The 17,257-nt window shown below is 42.1% G+C and overlaps 1 protein-coding gene across 1 annotated transcript in view; it reads left to right on the forward strand.

Moving 5' to 3' along the window:
• The window catches only part of pard6gb (par-6 family cell polarity regulator gamma b), a 36,872-nt gene extending 19,615 nt beyond the window's left edge, over positions 1–17,257 (forward strand). Inside the window, exon 3 of the mRNA XM_037795564.1 lies at positions 15,618–17,257. Coding sequence (XP_037651492.1) covers positions 15,618–16,699 — 1,082 coding nt within the window. The 3' untranslated portion in view covers positions 16,700–17,257. The remainder of the gene's footprint in view (positions 1–15,617) is intronic.

Here is a 17,257-nt window from a genome sequence, read left to right on the forward strand (position 1 = left end):
TGGCACATTAGATTTGTGTGGACTAGTCTCGGGTGTGTGTGTGGGGGTGCTCGAGGAATATATAGGTCATGAGGATAAAACAATGAGACAAGCTGTCATGGCCCCTCACCAGTCTGACAATTGTTCATCCGCAACACACACTGGAGTGATCGGATTGGCTAGAATGGAGCCAGAAGTGTTTATGATTGGCTATCACAAATCACCAGAGCTAACAGTTGCATTGCAAACCTCATTTGGCATCAAAGTAAATCACTGAGAGGATATGAAGCACGCATCTTATGATTATCTGTGGTTAATTGATTACTCTTGGAAGAGTTTCTGCAATCATCATTTGGTCATTGGATATTTGGTTGTGGCGTTTTATATGCTTCAATATGTATAGCCAGTCTCTAAGTGATCAGTTGAATGATTTAAAACTGCACCTTTTTCTTGCACAGTAAAGGAAATTGTGCAAAATAGTTCATTGGTACACAGTGTTTAAGAAAATGTTCATACAAAATCTAAAATACCACTTATGCCTCTTAACATGGAGCAAAAAAAGTGAATAACAACAACCCCCATTGTAGGGGTGGGTAAAAAAAATCAATACAGCATAGTATTGCAATATTGTATCGATACACAGGCGTAAAGTATTGATCTTTTATTATATAAGCTATTAACGTCTTAACAATCAGAGGTTGTAATCTTAAAGCTAGAGTGATGATACTGATATCACATGAAACAGAAAACCTGAGAAATCGAATGGTACCATGTCATGTTAGCTTGTTGGCAAGAACACTAAATAACGCTTCAAAGTTACACTACAAAAAAACTGGCATTGCCATTTTCAAAGGGGTCTCTTGACCTCTGACCTCACGATATGTGAATGAAAACTCTGAGATGAACAGAGTGAAAACTGTATCTTATTAGATAAAACAGATGTTGACAAATTGCATAATTTGCAGTTTAAAAAAGGTAATAAATCGCAATATATATTTTATATATATATATATATTTATTATTATTATTATATATATATATATATTATTATATATTTATATATATTATTATATATTTATATATAATATATATTTATATATATATATATATTATTATATATTTATATATAATATATATTTATATATTTATATATAATATATATATATATATATATATATATATATATATATATATATATATATATATATATATATATATATATATATATATATATATATATATATATATATATATATATATATATGTGTGTATATATATATGTGTGTATATATATATGTGTGTATTATATATAATATCATACCGTGGGGCCTCTGGGGATTCCCACCACTACCCTGTTGCATACCTTTTAGTCATAGTCACCTAAAGTTGGACTTATCTGGTTTACTGTTTTTCATTGAGTCCATTTTGGATGACTGCATCATCGGTGCATTCAGCATGAAAACATCAAACTCCAATTAACTTTCACAAACAAAGATTAAACCTTGCTCTCCTGAAAAATGTGCTCCTGAACTGACTCCCAGATGTCTGGCAGCAATAGACGGACACACCGTGAGAAGATGATGCCCCCTCCTCCCGTCCTCCCTCCCCCCTTTCTGCAGACATGTGGGCCACGAGTTGGTGGTTGAATCAGGCCAACTCAGCAGTTCAGGACGGGAGAGGAAGGAAAAGAATGGAGGAGGGGAGGAATGACTCTTGTCCCGATAGGAATTGTGTCCCAGAGACTCGCCGAAAACAATGGACACTGACAGCTCATGTGAAAACACTCCCACAGACAGTTTTGACACGGTGTGCGAGAGCAGAGACTAGATGAAGTAAACCACTAATGGAGTCAGCGGAGCAAAGCATGGAGCAGGAAGAACAGAGGATATGTGTCACCACACACAGGAAGTGTCCTGTTATGCTGTGTGGTTGTGTAAGAGCGGGTGTTTTTCAGGTGGAGGTGGAGGGGGAGGATGGGACTGAGGCCTGTCCAAGCTCGCAGAGGATTAACCCAATCACACCCGGGGAACGGGGGCCCCTCACCTGGAGGCCAGGAAGGGGCTTTTCATTGACCCATGTTCTTGACTGAATAGAGGTCAATGAGGGTGCCGGCGTTGACGGCAGGGTCCGCCACATACCAGTGGTGCTGAATCCCCGTCAAAGGATTAAGAATGGTGACTGGATCAGCAACAAAAAAGTCCATATTCAGCCAAAACTATCAGACTGATTTGTTGCAAAACAAGGCACACTTGACTGCCAGAGCTTCTCGATAGACAAGGTGTGTGTGTCTGCGTATTTGTCTGCTTGGATAAGGATAAAAAATGATCTCATTCAGCTTCGGAGACAACATTTTCTCTGGCCACTTATGAGTCGAGTTTCAGCGTGATGGATTATTTTTCTTGCCCACAGTGTGAATGAGATGAAGGTCTCCAGAGGCAGCTTCACAACAGAGGATCAGTTTTCCTGTGGGTTGATGTTAGACCTTCTCGGCAAGGCGTCCTCTGTGAGACAGACTATCTTGCACTTTCTCAGTCTCTCTGTTTTCCCTTAAGCCGGCAGTTTACTACAAATCTGAATTTTCTCCGAGGCCTGTTTACTGAAGGAAATTTGTCAATTTTCAAGTCTGCATGTGTGTTTACTTCTGCTTTGTTGTTTCATTTCCTTACCTGTCGGCTTGAATATCACATCCTCTGGCATTTCTTGGCCTGTCTGCACTAAGAGAGCCAGACAGACCATAATCCTCCTAGTCTGCTTGTTGTCACTTGCAGCAGATAAAAGATTAGAAAGTGACTTGAACTCAGATCAGTGCCAGAAAGTGGAGGAGGATAAAGCTGGAGGGATACAAACTAGGGCAGTAGTAGAGGTCTCTCTGAGTTCACTTGTGGTTTTGAGGAATCTGACCCAGGTCTAAATTATACCGGGTTGAGGTGGGTCTCATTTTATTACATTTTAGAGGTGTGAATACTAGGGCTGGGTATCGGTGCTCGATACTTTTTAAAGTATCGACCATAATAACCCAGTAGTATTGAAACGTCTCCAGGCAAGCGATACCTGCATTTAATCCTTTTTGTACACAGATCTATAAAAGTATGACTATTTGTATGATTTTGCTCGCAGCCAATCACCGCAAGCATTCTTCGATTTAATGCAACATGATTCGCCCACTACCTACAATCTGTGGTGTGGTGAAGTTGATCGCGGTGTATTTGATGGAGTTGGTAGTTCAGCGTGCCAAAATGTCGGAAAGTACGGCCACACACTTGCGGCGTCTGATAAAAATAAATATGGTGGCGATGGCATTTTACACAACTGAATGCTTCCATTCACATGATGCATGGTACTCAAATGAAGTAGAAAAAAAGCTGCATGTAAACTATTAATTCAAAATCGATAGTGCTTTTGAGAATCAATACAGTATCTCAAAACACAATATCGTGATACTCAACGTTTTTGATATTTTCTTACACCCCTACATTAAAGTAAATGTTTCAGTTACTCCTCCACAGCATCCACTGCATCCTCTTTATATGTGGTTTAGTATTTTTAGATCTTGCTGCCACTTTTTATTGCAATTCACTAAACCTGTTTGCCACTATTTAACTAACATGAATAATATTCAACACAACTAACAACGCCGGACGAGTTTATTCATTTCGTCAACTATAAAACTATCTCAACGAGCTATTGCAAATGAACCATATTCACCTTTTTCCCCACTTGTGAAGCGAGCCCACATGAATAATATCCACACAGGACTCATAAACATTGTTCTCTTCATTAAGCAATGTGAAGCAAATCCAATTGAGCGCAAATCTTTTCAGCCTTGGGGCTCATTAAACATGATTTGATGGTCGAAGAGGCTGAAGGCTGTGAAGCTTGTGTTTTGGTTTGAGAGTGTGGGAGAGGAATGGAGTCAATTCAGCAATGTTAGTCATAGTATCTCTTGAGGTTAGAGTTTTGGTTGTGTATAAAAGGAGATGGATATAGAAAGATTGGATAGTCATTCTATCATTATGTTGTCTGTGTTATCCTTAAGTCTCCCACACTCCCACTTAATGACTCTCGTGGACTCTCACACAAACAGAAGGCCAGACAGGTGGCAATGACACAAGTCCAAGTCTGCTGCTGTGTGACGTGTGTCACTGGAGCGCTGCCAGAATCTATTTCCCCTGATCGCTTCTTTGCCAAAATGTAAAATATATTATTTGTCATATGATTGCAGGATTAGGGACAAAATGCTATTTTTGATTATGTTTCTCAATATTGAGATCTTGATTACTTATCAGGATTATTTATAGATTTTAGGGACAAAATATTTGTATTGCACTTTCACATTTAAATAAACAGAGCGCTGCTTTCACCTCCATGTTGTGCTACATTCCTGCCTATATTTACACATCTTTGCATCAAAATAAGGTTCTTCTTCACCTGAATTAAGTGCATTTTCATTTTGCCTGTCTGGTCTCTGTAATATACCGTATATTACTCTTCTGCTCTGGACTGCAGCCGCAACATTCAGTTATGTTTTTTACTGGTTGTCGCCATAGGGTGCACACATAGTGGCATGACAGTTCCCCAAAAGTGAGGCCAAGACATATTGATCGCCCCCTGGTGGCTGGCTGTTAGTTTAGGAAGCGCTTGATTTGAAATGCAGTGGGAGTTTTCTATGAGCGGAGCATTTTAAACGCCAGTATCACAGTCGAAGATGTTCATTTAATTGTGGGAAGCCAAAATCGTGATCACCATTAATATTTGATTAATTGTGCAGCCCCACTTTAAAATAAAAAATCGGTACACCGCTTATAGCTCAGCCTATCTTTTCTTAAGTAAAAAGTGTAAGATTTCCATTACCTTTTGTATTCCACATGTATTATTTATATCTTTACTTGGGTTAGTAAACAGCAGTGAAGGCACAGCCCGGGTACCTGTGGGCCAGATGGCGGCGTAGACTTTGTGGAGCTTAAATCAACAGCATGTGTTTTCTTGGTTGGAAACATGCATATGATCAGCAGAGAGGCAGCTGGATTAAAACCAGAAGCAGTAGTTGGTTATATTGAAGAGAGAGAGAGAGAGAGAGAGAGAAAGTTAGTGAACCCCCCCAAAAGCACTTTTTCTCAAACACTTGATCGAGTGGAGATTGTTCCTTTTGAAAGGTTGGAGGAATGCAGGACCTGTCTACTCCATCGCTCTCCTCTTCCTCCTTTTTTGAAGTTCCTCCCTCCCTTCCCCTGCTATACGTCCCCCCCCCAACACCCGCACACACACACACACACCCACCCACACACACAAACAGGTTAATCTCCTTATGTACGCACACACACTCTCACACTCCCTTTCTCTTGGTCTTAACCTCTGCTTCCCTTGTGATTTGGCCCAACATTTGCTTGCATATTGGCGGTGTGTGTGTGTGTGTGTGTGTGATGGGGGTGGGTGATACCTGCAGAGAATCTTAAACCTGTGACTCCCTCCCCACCCCACCCCGCCCCACCCAACCACACAGGCTGAGCCAGAGCGGAGCAGACGAGGCAGCTCGGTTTAACGTGTCCCAGATGTGCAGCCAGCCCGGCCCCTGTGTGCCGCGGTAACTGCTGGTGAAATGAGTGCAGAGTGCAGTGAAGGAATGGAATGGGGGGGGGGGTGCGTGCAAAGTGCTACCAAGCGCACATATATGCATGCATAAGTTTTAGAGCTTTGTCTTTGTTTTATCAGGAGGAAAAACTTTTCTTGCAGACCGTTTTTTTGTTGGATTTTTTCTTTGTCTTTTTCTTCTTTTATCTACGTGAAGCATGAAGCAATACAAATGCACGCTCACACATGATTGTGGGTCTTTGAAGTCTGTTAATAAGTTAACATGACAGTCCAGACTCAAGACTCCCCCCCCCCCCCATCATCTTTTTTTGGAGTTCACATAAAAGTGAATTCAGGTATGCTTGTGTATACGTGCAGTGGTGTGTGTGTGTGTGTTTGTGTGTGTACTCTCCTGTATGCAGTAGTGGAAAAGGGATTCAGATCCTTTACTTAAATGTTCTCTATGCGATATTCAGAGCATTAATATAGCAGCAAACAACTATTTGCTTTTTAAAGATATAGAGGAGTAATGTCAATCTGAGCAGAGATTGAAGTCACTCTTCCTCTGTGTGTGTTGTAATCTGAGCTTCTCCGTGCTTTGTTGACATCGCTGGGCCGGCCATGTGTGCTTTTAGTGCATGTGAGCGCACCCCACTGACTCGCTCACCCGCTCTGTACTGCTCTCATATGGCGGTTATGGCTGATAACGCTGTCCCGACCATCAGCGTCGCCGCAGAAGCGTTAGCACCCATCCTCCGGTTCTCCCTCAGGTAAACACTGTCAGCACTTTCGCCGTTGTTAGCACCGTTAGCTGCGAGCCGCCCGGCTCACCGTCACCATATTGAGAGCTGTTGAGATGCAATGGAAAGGCTATTTAGTACCTTCAAGTAATAGTAATACCACAATGTAAAAATACTCAAGTGCTGTATTTTTATACGTGTTATTTGATTTATTATTGATGCATTAACTTGTAAACAGCATTTTAATGTTTCAGTGCAAAGATATGATACTTATTTTTAATAATATCAACAAGTTTAATTAACAACAATGCTTCATATTTTATAAACTGATATGTTTTACATGTAAATGTTTACTTTGTTAGGTACCTAGTATCCACTGTAGTGAAGTAGAAGAATAAGGATAACAGTTTTCCTAAAATTAGATTTAAAAAATTGCAATATATCACCTTGCTCTAAGTATCACAATATATTGAACCGTATCATGATATGGATCATAGATACACAGATTCTCGCCAATGCACAAGTACCTCCAAATTGTACTCAAGGTACAGTACTTGAGGTTTGTACTTAGTTATGTTCCACCATGGCCTGTACACGTTCATTGTCAATGCACCTAGTATAACACAGCATGCACAAGACCACAGAACACAGAAAGTTTCTACCCAAACCTTCAGTTTATCAAGCTTCTCCAAATTTTCCACCCGGGCCCAGCCTCAGCCTCAACCACCCCTGCAAGAATGTGAAATATGTTTGCATGTTTAAAAAAAGTTCTTCTTTATTCTGTCTGGATTCTTTTTCCATGTTAGTGTTAGCCGAACGTCTTGGCAGCGGTCAGCCTCCTAAACACACAGATAGACTTCCCGGCCGTCTCCAGTGGTGGAGGAGAAGAGACGTCCAAGAATACTGATTGTTTTGGTTCATTCCTCACGTTTATATGTGTGCGAACGTCCCAATGGAAGGGGTTCCACATGCACTTTACACTGACAAAGGTGAAAACTTGAACTCAGAAGTTGAAAGCAAAATGCCTGTTTTAGTATTTGCTGCAGCTTATTTACATGTGAGAGGAATGCAGCTCATTTTGCTGTATTTGGATGTTGTATGAAACCACTGGAGAGTCATGAAAACCAGCTCTTTCTGAGCCCACGCTATGAGGAGAAAGCAATAGGAAAAGCGCTCTGCATTTCATTAAATCATGTCTTTTCTAATGCAAACAGGACACAAAAATGCAAATGTGGCTAAGGGGACAGTGGACACATAACGCTTACTGTACCGCATTGTGCTGGCGCGTCTCATTTTGGCTGCGCTCTGTCATGTGCAGTTTCATCCCGTTCTACTTTATGCCATATTCCTGGTGGGTTTGAAAGTGAGGAGCGTCCAGCTACAGTATGTGTGTGTGTGTGTGTGTGTGTGTGTGTGTGTGTGTGTGTGTGTGTGTGTGTCTGTGGGGCCCAGGAATGAAGCCCACTGCCACAGCATCCAGTGACCTAATGCAAAAGGCAGCAGGGTCTAGCACTATTCACCATTCTCTCTCTGTGTGCCTCGTCTCTCCCCCTCTCCAGTGATTATGGTCTCTCCTGTCACTAAGCACTTTGTCACGCTTGGCCGAAAACCATGATGGGGGGTGGGGGAGGTTGTTGGGGTGCAGGAATGTCACTCGCATAGATGGACTGTAGCTGGATATGCTATGGAGTAGACGGAGCAACATGACGTAGGTCATGGGCTGTAGTTTTAGTATACAGAGTTGAACTGATGAATATATTGTTGTGGCTGCAAAGACATTTCCAAAAATAAAAACCATAAAAGAACACTTAAGGAATAGTTGGGGGAAATACGCTAATTCACTCTTTTGCCGACCCTTGGATGAGAAGATCTGCTATCACTCTCACATCTGCACAGTAAATATGAAGCTACAGCCAGCATGCAGTTAACTTAGCAACAAAGCCTGGAAATGTGGGAAACAGCTAGCTTGGCTCTGTGTGAAGGACCTCTATAGCTCAAAAATGTACACGCTTCATCAGGGCTGAGCGATAGGGCCAAATTCTTCAATCGCGATATAGATCATTTCATATCTCGATAACGATATTTATCACAATATAGCATGTTTTCTGGTAATTCAATGAATAAATAGTCTATATGAAATAACCACATGGTTTTGTATACTCCTGTGTGAATTAAATACTTGACAAATGAAAATTATTTTCTCATTTCATTAAGAACTCTAGTGCAAAAATGAACATAACAATTTTCAAGTGAATTTATAGAAAAAAAAATATTTCCATATATATGCATTTGTTAATCGCGTTGAACCGAGCGGTAATGAAAAGTGTGTTGTAAAAACAAAAACGCAAATTATATTCCCTCTTATATTCCTTTATTCCCCTAATTTTGTAACACGATATCTCGATATATGATTTAATCCCGGTACGATTCCATTGAAAGACAATGAATTATCATATTGAATTATCGCCCATCCCTAGCTAAATCTAGTTTGTTTAATCCGTACAAAAGCCAAAGTGTAAAATCATCAATTTGCATATTTCACAAAAATGTATAAAGAAATGTTTAAAATGTTTAGAAAGTTTAAAATTTTCGCCAGACATTGACAATATGGTGATCTGTGCTCAAGATGCTAAATCTAGCATGTAGCATTTAACAATCATTTCATATACTGTATGCTTTAGTGTATGTGTCTCAACACTGCCCGTTCAGAACAAGCCGATTGCTTGGCCTCCGGTATTGCTGCTTGCAGCTTTCTTGAGAACAACTCATCCAAACAACTTCACACTCTACGCTGCACTTCCTTTGATCCTCAGCAAATACACCTGTCGAGTGTGAAGTTGATCGGGTGAACGGGTGTACATACATACATATACCTAGCTGCAATGTAGTTTTCTTTGCATGGTGCGTTGCTGCCACGGCAGTTGGCTGTATTGCCTTTGTGAAGCCGTCTGAAAGGATTGTGTGTTTGTAAGTTCCTGAGCTTCTGGTGTCTGGGTCATATCACTGACTGAGTCAAAATATCATTACCACGGGGTCACACACACGAGGGGCCGCCGGTAAAGCTGTTAGCAGGGTGTTGATGTTGTCGACTTTACCCCAAGTCTCACGTGCACATAATAACAAGGCTTTCCACGTTGTGTTTTAAAATGAGAAATAATGAAAAGTTAATCTTCTAATAAACAATATAGTTCTTTAATTGTAACGAAACAACCTAATATTTGTTTCTTTGACAGTGACTCAGCCAATCAGAGCTGATAATTGGAGCTTTTTATAAAGATGGATACAACATGTTCCTCCATTTACTTCCCACCAAGCACAAAGATGTCCATTCATACAGATTAACATGTTCATGTGCCGTGTGACACGCAGGCACACATGCTAGCACTGAACACACAACGCTGACAAATCATGAAAAATTATTATAAATTCTGGCTCTGGTTCCAACACACGTATAAGCAAAAGTACTTAACATAGCGTGCCAACTTTCACAAAGCCCTGTGTGAAATATCACACATGAGGCCGGCCCCAAAACACCTCTTCAAACGTTATTAGTCTCAACTTCTGCTTAGTGATTATTCTGCCTCTAAAGGGAACCAAAAAGCATACCAGTCATGTTGTGGCTGCGCTGCTGCATATTCACTTTATGTAAAGTCAGGAGCTAGTGTGCAGAGTAGCGTACACAAACACACGTCATACAAATACCCTGTTGATTAATTTCCTCATACCATTTGTGTACTCGCATTCCTGCGCACATTACATTACCGAAACTAAAAGAAGGATTTGAGACACTTTGTCAAAAATAGAAGTGTGTGTTTTTCTTTCGGTTCATTTCCACCCGTCCCTTCAGTCTGTTTACAGTCGTGTCGAGTCAGTAGTGAACGTAAGAAGACCTGCCAGGAACAAGTGTGCACAGAGGCCCTAATGGTCGATCATAAAACTCTTTAGATTCCTGTCTTTTATGGGAGATGGTGGAAAAGCAGTAGGACTTTAAAGGGCCTTTCCTTCACAGCTTTGGTTAACTAGAGGCGGGCCGCAGTGGAACAAAGACTATTTTTCTTCTTTTTCCTAAGAACAGCATGAGGCGTTCAATAGCAACTGAGAGCCAGATGCAAACTAGTTAGCTGGCGTCTAATTGGTCTGTTTTTTCCGCCCCAATGCAGCGTTACAACAAGACATGTATGTCTCAGGATTAGTATGGCTGTGGAAAAGATTTAGCAATCGCATTACTCAAACAGTTTCGTGGCGAGCTTGAAATAGCTGGTTGCTTTGGTTCAAAGCAGCCCACGCCTTTCTTGAGAAGCTATGCAGGTCTTCAACCTGTTCGGAGATATCCCCAACTATGTTTACAACCACATTCCTCGAGTGTCATACACACATGCAGACTCATGCACACAGAGCAGAATGTAGAAGAAGCCGTCTTTCCACCTCTGACCTTTTTTCCCCTGACTATGTGTGGGTTTGAGTTTTAGCATCATGTGGTTTTTAACTTCAGTATTCCTATTTTCATGATTACTTTATGCAAGTATGGCATGACAGAGTTAAGGTTTGTGTTTGTGTGGAAATCTCACTGTCAAATTCTGACCTTCTCTCTTTATCCAGCCAGCTGTGTCAGAGCTCTCGTATTACCCTCACTGATACTCTTTACCACAGACGTTAAATGTTGTTTAAGTGAATGACTGTTTTTTCCATCCTTGTCAGCATTTAGCCTCGTCGCTATTAGCCGTACTTCTGCTGGAATCCCTTGACCTTAACTTTTAGAACGAACTGAAGTTTAGGGTAAATGCAAACGGCTGGTATTGATCATAGATTGTGCATCACCTAAATATGCATTTTATATTCCATCCATACTCTGATCAGTAAATAACAATGTGGAAATGTTGAGTAAGAGCTTATTGAAGCACCAGGCTTTTCTAACGGGCTTTGATCTGAGGTGCTGTTTGGCCTGCAGATGCCTGGCAGAGACCCGGCGGTCTTTGATTAACGGGTTCACATTGGCTTACCCATCATGCTTCAGTGTAGCAGGGATTAGGTTTGTCAGGAGTTGTTACGATAACCTTTGTTTGATCGGCCGGAACGTGCTCACTTAGTTTAGCTCTGTGCCAGGAGCCCTGTGTGTGTGTGTGTGTCCCATACTTGGCAGGATCAAGTTAGAACTAGAAAGCTGTGACACCTGATAGTTCATCCTTACTTAGCTTCTTTGAAGTAATCAGTGACCTTTATGAGATTGGACTGTTTTAGAAAGGTCTTTTTTGATCTGTAATTTTCTGGCTTTATCCTGGACTGCAATCACATTTAGTTAAAACTACACAGTACGGTAGTAATAGAAGTTTACTATGAAACATACACACAATTTGGAGTGTGTATGTCGGGGTTTTTTTCTACAGTAGCACGTAACATAATGTTAAACTTTGCAATGGAAAAACCCCATTTGGGTTTGATGAGTGCACTGGTCCTGAATATAATACCCCAGTCCTGCAGACATAGACAGACAGGGTTTTGCTGCCGCAGTCTGATACTATGACTCGACATCTTAATTTGTTTGGCATCTCCAAATACTTTAATCCCATGATACTCCAGTGGTTTTGCTTACCAGGGTGAGTTGCTGTAGCTTCAGTGATGGAAGGCACAGTGCACTTAAGGGCTGCAACTAACAATCATTTTCAGAATTTTCTGAATTAATTGATTAATTGTTTTGGTGAAAAATGCTAATCACAGATTTCCAGAGCCCAATGTGAAAAGAGATTAAATATTCTGACATTAAAGACAAAGCAAAGCAAGGAATTCTCACGTTTGATAAGCTGGAACCAGTGTTTCATTATTGATTGGAAAAGGACTTAAAGTTACTAGTTAATTTTCAAGTGCATACTTGTATTCAGGTTTCTACTAGAACATGTTAACATGCTTTAATGTTCAAAAAACTTTTTCTCATACTGGCTGTGCTGCAGCACCTCTTTTCACTCTCTGTCTGAAACGGTCTGTTTGAGCTCCTGCCCCTCCTCCCAAAAAGCCCAGTCTGCTCTGATTGGCCAGCTGGCCCACTCTGTTGTGATTGGTCAACTGAATCAAACTCTTTGGACTCTGCTGCAGCTCCGCTCTAACTAACTTTGTTTGAGGGCGTGCCAAACTAGCCGCTAGGCAGGTATTATGCAAATGTATTACTTGGTGACATCACCATGTTATGTAAATAAAGGCGGGACTTCAAGCAAGGCGTTTCAGGCAGTTCAGGACTTTTGGCTTTGTAACTTTGTAGATCTTTTACATGCACAAAAAATGAAAGGGGAAAAAGCACAATAGGTTGTCTTTAAATGATTAATCGATTACCGAAATAGCTACAGACTAGTTTTCTGTCTAATTTTCTAGTATTTCTGCTTTCCTGAAACATAAAATGACTTCAGGGTTTGCTGAATGTGAGAATTTCAACTCTCTGTGCACCTGCTTCACCTGTGGCTGTTTTCATTGTTGTTTAACGCCTTCCTCCTTATAGAGGAGCTATTTACTTGGCTCGCATTCACATTCTTCTGCAAACAATGTGACATTTCTGGTTGTTTGGTAATTGTATATATAGGCACAAGATGCATGATGATACTTTAATTGACTTTTTAGTGTTACAAAGATGCAATGGTCATGAGAAGCTGCGAAGGCTGCTCCCGAGCTCCGTGAGCTGCGGCCGTGAAGTGCGGCCAAACTAAAAGTTTGGGATAGTTTAACTTTTAGCGTCAAAGTGTGGCCAGAGAGTACATGCAGCCAATCAGTAAACAGATCCTGTGACTCCTGTGACATGTTGACCTATGTTACTAAGAATGCCGCTGCCTGGTGTGAATGCAGCATTACTTTTAGAAAGAGATACGGAGGGGAGAGATATGTATTTTATATTATTTATTATATTTGTTATGGTTGTTAGATACATTGCTGTACAATAAAGGACATCAGTGAGACAGAATTTAGACCTTTTAAAGTGAAGCACTCCCAATGAATTGTGATCAGTGTAATCAGCACAAGGTGTTCCAAACCCAGATGTGACCCCCCGCTCAGCTCAACTTCAATCTTTCCTCTTCATGCTATCGCCCCAAGACACATCAAACACACCCCATGTCTTTGGATCTGTAGGTTTCTTTAAACAAATTACGGCAACGTGGGCTTCTTATGGGATTATGCAGAACAGCTGTGAAACATTACAAACACAAAGAAGCATAATTATAGTTGTACACACAGGATTTCTGACTGAAAGATCATCTGTCCTACTAAATACACTGGTGATGTAGTGTGCTATGTGTGGTTTCAGACCGAGGTGAGGGTGTGGAAGGTGGAAGGTGGAGGGTGTTGCACCGTAGGCCTGTAAGCGATCTCCATGCAACATGGTTCCCATCAGGCAGACTTGCACTTGTGGCAGAAATTCCAGCCCTGTAGCGAACGCGTTGTCTGGATTTAATCAAATCAGCTTCTGCCACGACATGCCCAGAAAAACCAAGAATACCATGCACTTCAAGTTTGATAATGTTCAGAAGCTTTTGCTTTTAAAAGTGGCATTTATAAAAAAAATTAAAAAAAAGGCTATTTTAAAGCAGCAAAAGTTGATAAGGTTATTTCTTTATTTGATATAATGCAGTTTTGGCACAGCAGTTTGGCTCCACTCTGTAAGCACTTAACATTATTTCATGCTGCGCCAAGAAACGTCAATCTACCATATCGCAAACACTCATTTATCATTCTTATTTTCCTCCCCAATTTATTCATCACCAATTCCCCATGTGTACTGTGGTCGGTGACACTGCTGACACAAAAAAAAGCTGCTTCTTCCCTCCTGACAACACACCAGATTTCACAAAATTTCCCCCCAGACTCTTTATTTCTGAAGCTGTGTAGTAAAACATGCTGCTTAGTCGACATTCTGCTCAGGAGGAGCGGCAAAAGAAGATAACGTGTATTAATGATGAGTCAGCATTGCATAGGGAGAGGTATGGCAGGCGTCCACGCTCCTTCGAGGCCGAAGGGGTCGACCGGTGGCCAGCTGGCTCTGCTCGGAGAGACTACATATTTGTTTCAGTGTTCTCTCCTTCCACGGTGTACTTTGAAGACGGGGCCAAAAAAAATTACAGTGTGCTCACTCATGATAATTTCAGAAAGCAGGTGTCCCAAACAGTAGGGCAAAGATGACTCATCATCGCCGTTGCCATGGAAGTGCAGGATGCTCCCATCTGGGGAGCTTCACTTCCTGTCACATCAGGCTTTGCTGTGTCCAGATTTCCTGTCTTCCTGAGAAGAGGAGATTAGAGAGCTAACAAGTTATTATGTTTTCCATCATGGAGCACACTCTGTATCATTTCCCGCTATCTCACACTGTGTCTTTATCAGAAGAATCATAACTCACTCAATGAATGCTGACACCCCACAGTATATTTTTCATTCCACTCTTGCAAAGCCTCAATCCTCCTTCCTTTATTTTAGTTTATCTAAGCAAGTACAAGAGCATGTTTGGCAGCAGCGGCAATGTTGTTCTGAAGAAGCCAGTTCTCTATGAGGGTTTTCATTGTTTTACTGATTGCTCTAAATCTCTAGTTGGACACATCATGCTTTAACTGAGATTACCACACTGAGCTCATACTTTCCACATTGTATTACATCCTTTGAGGTCTCTTACTAGTTGAGCTAGTGGAGGGATATCTTTTGAGTTTCATGTTTGTACTGAGGTTAGTACATGCATGTGCCTGTGCAGAAATGCACTCTGGGAATCCCTACAGCTGCCGCCTGGTAGCAGAAGGGTGGGTCGCCTCTGTCAGCACAGGCAGGAATGCTCTGCACACTCAGCGTTTTATACGAACATGCACACACACAGAGAGAGAGAGAGAGTCATTTTTCATGCGTAGATTGGACTCATCATTGTGAAAACGTTGGCTTCAAACTTAACTCACTCACTCACTGAACTCAGGCCTCGTTTGTGGCTTCAGTAATAAGAACTGTGTGTTATATCACACATGGAATAAAATCTGTACAAATGATTAGCAGGTCTCTCACGAGAAAGTTATTTTCAAGCACATCTGTGCATAGTTTCATCAAAGGTTGTTGGATTTGTAAGGCAGGTGGTTTGATTTAAAGATGTAGGCAAAGACTACAGGTTTTGTAGTTGCATAATGGAAACTTTTCTGTTGTCAGTTTGTTTTAGCTTTCCAGATCTTCCTCTCAATCTTTTTGTGCCTTGTGGTTTTTCCTTGTTGCTTTTAACATCTGGGGACAGAAAGAATGTGTTCAACCTCTGTTGCCTGCACATTAACGACGTTGAAACCTAATTTCTAACCTTTTTTGTTTCTCTGTCCCCCCCTTATTTCTTTGCAGAAGAGGTCGACTACGCCAGCTATGGCACCAACACGATAACTCGTAGGAAGAAAGCCGTGGTCGCACTGCGCCAAAATGACATCAACCGCAAGCGGCCACTCATCCGCATTGGCATGCCGCAGGACTTCCGGCCCGTCTCCTCCATCATCGATGTGGACATCCTACCCGAATCTCACCGCCGCGTCCGACTGTATCGCCACGGCTCGGACAAACCCCTTGGCTTTTACATCCGAGATGGAACCAGCGTGCGCGTGACCCCCCACGGGCTCGAGAAAGTCCCCGGCATCTTCATATCTCGACTGGTGCCCGGAGGGTTGGCGGAGAGCACGGGGCTGCTGGCGGTTAACGACGAGGTGCTGGAGGTAAACGGCATTGAAGTGTCGGGGAAGTCCTTAGACCAGGTAACGGATATGATGATCGCCAACAGCCACAACCTGATTGTGACGGTCAAGCCGGTGAACCAGCGCAATAACGTGGTCCGCAGCAGCAGGATCTCGGGGAGCTCGGGCCAGTCGTCTGACAGCAGCGGGTCGACCGGTTACCCGAGTTTGTCCGTGGCCTCGGCGGGGTTGATGTCCTCTGGAGCACACGGGTACCAAGACGACCTGGAGAGCGACGAAGACACGGATATTGTCATTGAGAACAGCATCAAGCGGCCGTCTCAGAGGTCCAATGCTTCCCTGGCGTCCAGCGCATCTCGCACACACCATCAGACGCCAACGACGGCTTCAGGCCCGGCGGCACCTCCGAGCCCGCCCTCACGTCCTGCATCGGTGGTCTCCACCGCCTCCTTCCACTCCCAGCATAGCCTCAACGGAGGGTCCCACCACCACCACCACCACCACAGCAGCAGCCTCAGCTACCAGCTCCACAGAGACCTGAGCCTTCAGCACAACCCGCACCAACAGTCCCAGCACCGTCACCACCAAGCACAGCCTCCGCATCACAGCAGCAACCCGGCCCTCCGCCACAGCAACGGCAGCCTGCACAAAATCCTCAGCTCCCTGAAAACGGACCCACGACACAGCCTCGCGCTGCCCAGGGGAGGAGTGGAGGAGGACGGCACCGTCATTACCCTATAATACTTATAAACACACACACACACAGAGACAGAAACATCCCAACTGCTCAGAGACTTAAACTGGAACACCAGGCCGGATGAATATGAGCACGAGTGCGTTTTGTCAGATACTAATTTTGTAACTTCTGTTTGTTTTTACGAGATAATTGATGACTGGAAGTTACAAGCCAGGAAACTGTATTGTGTATATATTTCCTGTATTTTTTTTAAAAGTTGTCTTTGTCTTACATCAAAAGATTTGTACGTATGTATGTGATGAACATCAGAACAAATAACTGTTTTTAGGCGAGTCCACTGTATCCTAGAGTTCTGAATGTGCCTACAGCCTAATATCTTTTGTTATTAGTGACCACTTTTATTAAGATCCTTTTCATTCTTATTACTGGGACCAACTTTGGGGTTACTTATGGATGTTTTTAAAGAGTAAATCTATATTTCTTATATTCTGATAAATGCTGTTTAGAGTATGATGATTTTTTTTTTTTTTTAATAGTTCTTTTATGCATTGATGATTGTGATCAAATCCTTGTATCTGTTCCAATAAATTATTCTAAGTCTG

The sequence above is a fragment of the Sebastes umbrosus genome, chromosome 15, assembly GCF_015220745.1.
Source record: "Sebastes umbrosus isolate fSebUmb1 chromosome 15, fSebUmb1.pri, whole genome shotgun sequence".
Lineage (NCBI taxonomy): Eukaryota > Metazoa > Chordata > Actinopteri > Perciformes > Sebastidae > Sebastes > Sebastes umbrosus.